The sequence below is a fragment of the Helobdella robusta genome, assembly GCF_000326865.2.
Source record: "Helobdella robusta unplaced genomic scaffold HELROscaffold_85, whole genome shotgun sequence".
Lineage (NCBI taxonomy): Eukaryota > Metazoa > Annelida > Clitellata > Rhynchobdellida > Glossiphoniidae > Helobdella > Helobdella robusta.
In genome coordinates this window covers 429,645-440,419 of record NW_008705490.1, presented here as the reverse complement: position 1 = coordinate 440,419, position 10,775 = coordinate 429,645, and the positions used below count along the sequence as shown (strand labels likewise).

At 35.7% G+C, this 10,775-nt stretch overlaps 1 protein-coding gene across 1 annotated transcript; it reads left to right on the top strand.

The window, feature by feature from the left end:
• Window positions 1-5,168: 5,168 nt before the first annotated feature.
• On the top strand, window positions 5,169-9,655 carry HELRODRAFT_104268 (hypothetical protein). The gene is made up of 16 exons (XM_009032653.1): window positions 5,169-5,231; window positions 5,401-5,459; window positions 5,578-5,714; window positions 5,907-6,007; window positions 6,089-6,204; window positions 6,353-6,482; window positions 6,599-6,747; window positions 6,868-6,919; window positions 7,055-7,186; window positions 7,267-7,430; window positions 7,525-7,651; window positions 7,745-7,908; window positions 8,026-8,146; window positions 8,268-8,441; window positions 8,539-8,649; window positions 8,751-9,655. The coding sequence occupies exons 1-16, from the start codon at window positions 5,184-5,186 to the stop codon at window positions 8,928-8,930; spliced, it is 1,965 nt and encodes a 654-aa protein (XP_009030901.1). The 5' UTR covers window positions 5,169-5,183; the 3' UTR covers window positions 8,931-9,655.
• The last annotated feature ends 1,120 nt before the right edge of the window (window positions 9,656-10,775 follow it).

Genomic DNA, 10,775 nt, shown 5'->3' with positions numbered 1-10,775 from the left:
TTAATTATTTATTAAATGTTGACTGGTTTCTAGTTTTTTTAATTTGGTTATATAATTTTTGGATATTTCTCGATTTATTTTGTATATATGCATGTATAAATAATTTCTGTTTGGTATGTTGATTTAGTCATTATGATATGCTGTGAACTGTTCTTACTAAATGCTATTGTTACGTGAATCATTCTCCGAGAACTACTAAGGAGTGTGTATAATAATAATAATAATAATAATAATGGATAATAATTATTTTTTATCGGTCGATATTTTGTTATATTTGTTTGTTTAAAATACGAATTTTTAAAAAAATTGACTTTTTTAAAATTTTAATTAACCGTCATTTTCTATTTTTGATTGAATTCAAATAAAAGCTACCACTGTGTTTGTCTTTCTTTACTGAAATCTCGAAGTTGTTTGTAGATATGTACGGTTAAGTGTTTGAGTTTGAACAAGCCTTGAAAATATTTTTTTTAATTTTTTTAATTTTTCGTTTATTTGGTTCATTCAATTTGGTTCATTGATTGGTCGATTGGTTGGATGATTAGTTTATTGAATGAATGGTTGGTCGTTTGATTGGTTGATTGGTTGATTGATTGATTGATTGGTTAGATGTTTGATTGATTGATTGATTGATTGATTGATTGGTTGATTGATTGATTGTGCATATATGGATGATTTTATTAATTTAGTTAATGTTGTTTTGGCTTTCCATATTTTACTTTTAAGCAGGTAGTTTATGCGGTTGACTTCAATTAGTTAGCTATAAATGATAAACGTAAAGATTACCCCGTCTTTTCTCCGTATTTTGTGTCGCTAGAAGAGTTGTTGGGTGACTGTTGATCTATCTTCTGCGAATAAATATTTTTAATCATGGACATTTCTGAAGTTGAAGTATTTGTTAAGAAAATTCAAGGTTGAATAACTGGTTTTTTTTATTTTTTAAAAATTTTGTTTTTCAAGTTAATAAATTTATTAAAAAAAATTTATTCAATATAATTTTTTTATTAACAAATACATAATCAAATAATATAATTATATTATTAGAAATTGACTGAATTTCGCTTTCATGTTAATTCTATTCTATAATAGTTTTGTCAGGTGATAAATCTTATCACAACTGATTCTATTTCTTCACTCTTTCTCGTTCTTCACTCTAATCTAGTCTACAGAGATACTGCTACATACTGTTTTGTATTGTTTGTTTATCTTTATATCATTTTTATTGCACTCTTAGTCTGTCCTTATGTCTGTGCATATGTGTATGACGTCATATGTACATGTGTGTATGGCAATATATGTGCATGTGTGTATGATATATGACATGTGCATGCTGCAATAGTGAGTGATTAGTTTAGGTAATAAGAAGTAACAGTAAATTAACACTAAGTTGATTTTGTTTTCAAATTTGAAAGAATCAAAAAGTGAAAGCTACAATAGAGAAATGTTAGGATCTCCGAAAAAATTATTAAAACTTGATCCCAGCCAATCCTCAAATGGCGTTGTCAGTGACCACAAGTTTCAAGAACTAGCTGGCAACATCTTCCATCACTGCAATGAATCGTTGAGTCTTGAGTTAGGTGACGCTTATGATGTCCCCCAATACCCGATTCACGAGATTCAACAGAAGAAGGAGCTGATCAGGCAGATGTCCAAGTATATATATGTTCTATCATTCTTTTTTTCTTTTCACTGTAGTAATAATATTGCTATTTTTATTAATATATATTGCTTCTTATTTTAACCATATATTAATTTTTAACATTGCTTCTTGAGCTTATTGTTGTATTTTTGTAATATTACTGCTGTAGGTCAGAGTATTATAACTGATAAAAATAATTTTTTTTCAATTATTATGTCACATATTTAAGGCGTTTAAATATTATTTTAATTTAATGAATTTAATCTCCTGACAGTCGAATGTCCAGGTAGACTGCTTGTCTGTTGTCTGTGTTTATGTGTGTGCCTGCATGTGTACTTGTGTGTGTTTGTGTGTGTGCATTTGTAATAATAATGTTTAACAAAATTCACAATTTAATATCACTGCATATTCTTTTGTTGAGTGTGTTTTAATTTTTGGTTACCACTAACATGATCTGTTGTCTGTTTTGAGGTTGTTCTGCAGTTTAAATATGACTAGAGATGATGACGACGATGATGATGGTGACAACGTCTTTGATGGGGAGAATAATTTTTGTAGTAACTGGTTGATTGTAACTTGATTATAAAATTTACTGGATACACTCTTCTTTTCTGAATTTAGATGTTTTGCTGTGCTTTTTGGTTTGTTATCTGATATCTATTTGCACTGTGGATTAAGTTTACGACTCATAATGCTTTTCTTTTCTTTTTTTTATCTTATTTATAATTTTTTCAGCTGTTGATGAATTGTGAAACTGTTCAATTTTTTATTAATTTAAAAATTATTTATCAACCATTCAATCAAATAAATTTTTGTTGGAATAAGAACTGTACATGAATTAGGGGACCCATCCTGCCAATATGAGATACCGTTGTAATAAATAGTTTTGCACTGAGATTGTTCATGTCAGCCACAAAGGAACTGAGTTAAATTTAAATTTTTAATTGTGATATACTGTAATAGAATTATTGTGAGGTATGGGTCATTTCAACCAACCAATCCAACTAACCAATCCGCATGTCAACCAGCCAGCCAGCCAATCAAGCAACATTTAACAAAGCATCACATCTGTCTAATTGCTCCAATTCTTTGTTCTACCTGACTTCAATTTTAATTAGTCTTGTTTGTTGCACTCATTCATTCATTTATTCATTCGTTCTTTGTTCATTTGTTTATTCATTCATCAGTACATTTAGCCATCCATTCTATCTCTCTTCTCTCTCTCTCTTCTCTCTCTCTCTCTCTCTCTCTCTCTCTCTCTCTCTCTCTGTCTCTCTGTCTGTCTGTCTGTCTATTTTTTTATCTATCTATCTTTCTTTCTTTCACAATATAGTTACCATGCACATAACATACAAACAAATGAATGGCCCACCAAGTTCCCAACACAAACCCACACTCACATGCACAAATACATTCATACATACACACCATGACTTAAATTCATGCCACTGATCTTATCAAATGTTAGTCCACACCACATGTGTGATGATGTTAATGATTATTTTTTTTTTATCTATCCTAGCATGTGCACCCGCCTGCCTGCCTGCCTGCCTGCCTGCCTCTTCATCTTGTTCATTTCTGTTCCAATGCATGTATGTAAATGTATGATTGTGTATGGTATGTGTGTGCATATATATACTTGTGTTTGTGTGTATATATGTATGCATGTTGCAGAATGAAACACTCTAGCATCTTGTAATTTGAAGACACCTGGTGATTAGTACAGGTGTAGCCATAAATATATACATGTGTGTGTCTATGTTTTGTATATATTACATAATATATTGCGTAATGTCTATGTACAGGTAGATAAGGATAAATATGCCTGTGTGTGCGTGTGCGTGCGTGCGTGTGTGTGTGTGTGTGTGTGTGTGTAGATGTATAAAAGTGATTTTACTGATGGACTTGGTTGTCAAACTGGTAGAGTTTGAAGATAGATAGATGCCCGTGTATGTCCATTTCATTTCTGTGCTGTCAATCCTATTCCATCACATCACATTGTTTAAGCTGCTGATTTAGTTTCTGTTTTTCATTAACCATCGGTTATGTTAATCGTTAGTTGTATCTGAAACAGCGGAGACACACAACAACACAACAACACAAACAAACAATTGTGCATGCATATTCAATATACACACCAATTTAAAGGATTTTTGAAAACTTAACAATTGAAATCATTTGATCTAATAATGTTAATCATTGTTATTAATTACACTAGCACCATTTAATAAGATTTCAGTTACGTAACAATCCATTAGTAATTCTATTTTTGGTGTCATAATATTAACTACAATATTAATTATTATTTTCATTATTAATAAATTATTATGTTGTAGTATTTGTTGATTTTTTTACAACACTCACGCTGTTAACCCAGGCATGGAGATAAAGTGCATTCTGGTTTGTGTTTCAATACGTTAGTGTTTTTACATTAGTGTAACGATCGTAATGTTGATGTTATAACAGTGTTAATGTCATACTGATGTCGGTGTTATCTTGATGTTATTATCAAGCTCGTCTATACATTGTTTGTATTATTGCTGAGTGATGGCTATGGCTCATAATGGAGTTGTTGTTACTGCAAAGCTGTTAATGATGTTGGTTAATTAGCAGTTGTTACAATACAACATACTTATCTGATTAGATATACATGTGTATATCTGCTTTGTCCAGCTATGATATATGATACATGATATATGATACATGATATATGATACGTGCGTTTGTGCTCCTAACAATATTCAGTTTGGCTTTTAACATTTTGTTGTTAATTCATTTTTTGTTTAAATTTTGAGTCTTTTTGGTTGAAACTTCAATTTTCAAGTTAATTTTCTTATTTGGATTAAAATTTTCTTTGATATTTTTTCATATTGTTAGATATTTCGAAATGTGTCATTAGCAAGTACACATGCACATATACGTAAAACATTTACATTATGAAGTATTCTCTCCCTCCCTTTCTACTCCTCTCTCTCTCTCTCTTTTTTTTTCTCTCTCTTTCTCTCTCTCATCTAATGATTAAATTTTGTAATACTTGACATGCAGGCACATAGGTAGGGTATGGCATATCACAGCAGAAATTGAAATAATTTCATGCTTGTTTCTTAGATTAAGTTTTTTAATTTTGTTTCGATAGATCTGGAGACTTTGTTTTAATATTGCAACCATTATTATTATTATTATTATTATTATTATTATTATTATTATTATTATTATTATTATTATTATTATTAATTGAAGTAATAATAATAATCTTAACTTATTAACACACTTCAACACAAATTTATAAGATGGAATGAGTTTTAATGAACTTCATTGAATGAGCAGGAGTGCAACGACAATAAGACAGGACCAACAACTGCATCAACTTCTTCAACAACAGCAGCAACAATCGTGTAGAGATGGGAGACCAGCAGCAACGACTCCGTCAGCAGTAGCAGCAGCAGTAGCAGCCTCATTGGATGATCACTCGCCCCACATGTTGACCAGTATGGTCTTGCCGAGTATCGTTCAAGAGCTGAAGAGTGAGGAGGATGAGGAAGATTTGATGCCGAGTTTCATGAGGGTGGCCATCAGTGGCGAGGAAACTAGTGGGGTCAGTTTGTTTGCTGGTGTGCGTGTATCTGTCTGTGTGCGTGTGTGTCTGTCTGTGTGTGTGTGTGTGTGCGTGCGTGTGCGTGTGTTCATCTGGGGGAGGCTGATGTGGTAGTGATGTGGTGCAACTTTGACGATGTTATTAAATATAAATATTACTTTTACGACAGGTTCCATTTGCAGACCTGCATGAAGCATCAGATGCCCTCATAAAGGCTCTCCTTATAAGGTTTGCATGCACACACACATAAACATACATGCACACGTATAAGTGTGCACACATGAACATACACTCCTACTAACATCCACACACACACACGCACATTCACACATACACACACGTACAGAGCGAAATATATGAAGGCATCACACCAGTCCTTCCCGACGATAACGAAACGTTTTTTGAGAAGAGTTTGTGACGAGGAGCATGATTACCTGGCCGAAGATGACAGCATCGTTCACCAGAAGAAGGAAAGTATCTTAGGTCGGAGTCTGTTTGTTGGTTTAGCTGGTTGGATGGTTGGCTGGACGGTTTTGGATTATCACGTCACTTTCATTTTGACTTTATCACCGTCATCATCATTATTATCTCAATCATCTCTCATGGTTCCATTAACGCATAAGATGGACAAACTTAAAGCCACACACTAATGATGATCATCGTTGACGACGACAGACCACCCGATTGATGCACCTTCTGGCCACGGAGCTCCCTTTGAATGCACCATGGAACCGCCAGCCAACTACCATCTCCAAGTTAGGAATGGAGTTTTCCAGGTTTCGAAGAAGAAGAGGAAGAAGGTTGAGGTGCCAGGAGTTGATGATGGTGAGAGCAGTCGCTTGGTTGGTGATGGGGAGGAGGAGGAGGAGGGGGAGGATGAAAATGATGGGTCGTTGTTTGCACCACCATTCACACTGGCCGAATTCATTGCTGATCAGAATTTGCTGTTTGCCCTAGTCGCAGATGGTCCCATGTGAGTTTTGATCGGTGATGATGTTCGTGATGTTCGCGACGATGATGGTGCTTCGGTGGTGATCAGCATGGCGATGACAACAATTTTCACACACACACACACACACACACACACACACACACACACACACACACACACGCACGCACAGTAAATCTTTCTGTTATCGTCGTTTGAACTACCTGACCTCCAAGCACGACCTCCATGTCCTGCTGAATGAGATCAGGGAGGCAGCCACCCAGAAGCAAGTATCACATCGAGACTTCTACAATGTCAGGAAGGTTGGTTCTTCGTCGGTTTTTTTTTTGTTTGATGTGTGTACATGTATCTGTTAGGCTAGATTATTTTCAATAGTTCGATCATCTGAAATGAAATTGCACTGCTTGCGTCTGATAAGGTGGACACGCACGTACACGCATCGTCATGCATGAGTCAGAAGCATCTGCTGCGTTTCATTAAGAAGAAGATGAAGAACGAGATGGGAGTGGCCGTCTGCAAGTTGGCCGATGGAACATCTATGACCTTGCAACAGGCTCGTTTTGATTGGTTGGCTCGTTTTGATTGGTTGGTTGGCTCGTTGTTTGAATTGAAGACTGGTTGGTTAGCTGATTGTTACTGCCTCCTGTGGCTTTTATAAAAATTTGAAACTTCTCAGGTCTTCAAAAGTCTCAACCTGACAGCATTTGATCTGAGTGTGGATATGCTGGACGTTCATTGTGTTAGTTTTCATTTCGTTGCTCTTAAAATCATCTTTATTTCCACGTTTTTTTTATTTTCTATTCCATCCCGTCATCATGACGTCATCACAACACAACCGTGTGAACATCGTCGTTGCTGCGTCACCCGCGACCAGGATCGAAACACATTCCATCGTTTTGACAAGTTCAACGCCAAGTACAATCCAGTCGGCGAGAGCAGGCTGAGAGAGATCTTCATAAAAACTGACAACTACATGGAGGGCAGGTACTTTGCCGAAATATTGAAGGTGCGTTCGCTTCTCGCTGGTTGGTCACTATTGATTGATTCACGTCACATGACTGCTTTCTTTGATGACGTAATAAACAGGAAGTGATGTCAGACCTGGAGGAGAGCAAGTATCAGAACGCCGAGTACCGTCTGTCTATCTATGGAAGGTCGAGAGATGAGTGGGACAAGTTGGCTGCCTGGGCGGTCAAGTACAACATGTACTCGGACAATGTTCGTTGGCTGGTGCAAGTACCAAGGCTGTTGTAAGTACTCACGTTGATGGCGCTGTTGTTGGTGATGGCGATGGTGACGTTTGTGGTGGATGAAAAGTGCCTAACCCAACAAACCACCATGCAGTGACGTGTACAAAGTCAATGGACAAGTGGAGAACTTTGAAGAGTTGATCACAAACATATTCGAACCACTGTTTGAAGTTACTAACGATCCAAGCTCTCATCCTGATCTACATCGGTTCCTTCAATATGTATGTTCGTTCGTCTGTCTGTCTGTCTGTCTATGTGTCTGATTTTTTCGTTTGTACTTTGTGGAAATTGAAACTAGCGATTACTAACGAAAGGTGACAGGGATTGACTCGGTAGACGACGAATCGAAACCGGAGCGCGTGATGTTCGATAAGGACGCAGCACTGCCCAACGAATGGACCAAGCACGATAACCCCTCCTACGCTTACTACCTGTACTACATGTTCGCCAATCTCGTCGTCCTTAATAATTTCAGGAAGTTAGTGTGTCTCATGGGGGATAACTTAATATTTAACAAAAAAAAGAACAACATGAAAAACAAACCACGACACGAACAACCAGCCAACCCCAATCAACCACAACCAACAATTAACAGAGCAAGAGGCTTTTCAACATTCGTATTGAGGCCACACTGTGGCGAGGCTGGACCCGTCCACCATCTGGTCACTGGCTTCATGGTCGGCCAGAACATTTCACATGGACTCCTCTTAAGAAAGGTGATGATTGGATGATGACGATGAGGACGATGGGGATGAATGAAAAGAAGGTAACGCTTCTTAAAAACTATCCACATCAAACTTTTAAAACGTACTAACGAACCTACCAACCAACCAACAGGCTCCAGTTTTGCAGTACTTGTACTACCTCTCTCAGATAGGGATTGCCATGTCACCCCTTAGTAACAACTCCCTCTTCTTGAACTACCAGCGGAACCCACTCATCGAATTCCTCGGTCGGGGTCTCCTCGTCTCCCTCTCAACTGACGACCCTCTTCAGTTTCATTTCACCAAGGTTCCTCTCTTTCTTTCTTGCTGATGTTCTTTCTATCTGCAATGCTGTCCTTATTTATAATCTCGCAAATGTTGTTGTTAACATTTTGCATCGTTAGGAGCCGCTGATAGAGGAATACAGCATCGCCGCGCAGGTCTGGAAGCTGAGCAGTGTGGAGATGTGCGAACTTGCGAGGAACAGTGTCATCATGAGCGGATTCCCTCACGAGGTCCGTGGCTTCCTTTCCAACTCCTTTCTTCTCCATTCTTATCTTCTCCTATCTTTCTGATTTATTATGCTACTCTGCTGAAAAAAATTTGCAATTTTCAGATAAAAAAGTTCTGGCTGGGACCGAACTACACGAAGGAAGGAGTGGCCGGCAACGACATGTCGCGAACGAACGTGCCTGACATCAGGGTGGCATTCAGACACGAGACCTTCCTTGAGGAACTCTCAACTCTCTTTCATACTCTCAAAGATTTGGATTGCATGGATGCTGCTTTCAATTAGCTGATTGGAGTGATTTCACTTGGTTGATGGAGTGCTTGATTGATTAACTGTTTGGTTGTTTAAGTTGGTCGGTTGGTTGGTTGGTTAATTGACCGGTTGATTCACTGAGTGATTGGTTGTTTGTTTGTTAATTGATTGATTGATTGTTGAAGATTGTTGATGTTATTGGTTAATCGAAATATCGAAATATCTTAGAATTGATTTTTTTATTCTTTCGTAGCAGATTTTTATGACGGCTTTTGTGTTCTTGTTTTGAGAATATATCAGTTCTTTTTCTTTTACTAATGTATCATTTCCTTTAATTTTTAGAAGCACATTAGCATTATTTCTGCTGTGATTACATTCTGTTTAAACGCTGAAACATTCGCCTGCAGTTGATTCTTCTTAGAAGTGTTCGTGGAAACGCTTGCTTCATGCCACCATTTGATCAAAATTCCATTTTATTAATCGCCTGTTGCACATTTCATTGACTGATTGGCAATCCACCGTGATCAAACGCCTGCAACTCTTTTACATTTCCTTCTTAATCTTAATTCCTGTTCACTTTTTCGTTCATTAATTTTTATCATAACATTATTGATCTTGTAATTATAAATTGTTGTAGGTTCGAATTATGTTGTATCTAAATTATAATCAATCTTATATGTACAATCAAAATCGGTTCAGTCTGACAGTCAGTTACAAGCAATTATAACTGTCAATGCATAATTATTAATCATTGCCGTAAGCATTTTGCCGATGTGTATTAGAAAGAAGACCCAGTGTAATTAATGGCGCTTGTTCACTCATCTTTGAACGCTCTGATTGCGAGTTGAATGAATGATTTTTATTGAATGGCGCTGTTTACGACTTAATTGAATAATAATAGTGTTAGCAACGGTTATTTTCATGATTTTTTTAGTTTAATTAGAAATTTGTTGAATATTTCTAGCAATTTGTAGATCAAATTGTAGGGGCCAATTTTCGTGAGTATTGGCTATGCACCTTTGTTGACTTTCTAAAATATTTTGTCACGTTCTACATGCATATTTTGTTCATGCTTTAGCTGTAATGTTGATTGTACTGTACAACATATATTTTGTTTGGCCTCTTATAGAGTTCAGCATGTTCAAACAATTCACTTTTTTTCAGCGTTTAATATTGATCAACTAATTGAATAATAAGGGTTTGTCTGCACTTTATCCATACGTGTGTGTGTATATATATATATATATATATATATATATATATATATATATATATATATTTATATATTTACAATATATATACAAATTTGTTAATGTTGGAAGAAGACCATATTTTATACAGTATAAAATATATTGTATAAAATTTGTTTATGTATATGACTTGATTTTGAAATGTTCAATATTATAAATGTTATTTATCGTTAAGATGTTAATTATTCCATAACTTCAGTTGACGTTTGTGATAAAATTGTTTATAAAATAGGGTCAGGAATCAAATTTTCTTGCAGATTTTGAAGTGTTACATCTATTTCCCCTTTTAAAATGTTTTTATTAATAGCTTAATTTTAAAAATGTTTCTTGATTATTTTCTGTCCGCACATGTACCTCCTTACATGTGGTAAGTGCGGTCATGTACTATAATATATAGAATAAGGTAACTTGGAAAAAATATTTATTTAAATTAACTTATACACTTTTTAACCGTTTACAGAAATTCACTTTTAGCCGGTTAAATTTAAATTGCGATCGATGAATGGTCGTCAATTGAGCTGTCCGGGCGATGCGTCTTTCCTATATTTTTGCACTAATTTTCCTAATTTTGTGTTTAATCTTGTTAAAAAAAAAATGAAAAATTTATATTTTTTATATTATTGGTTTA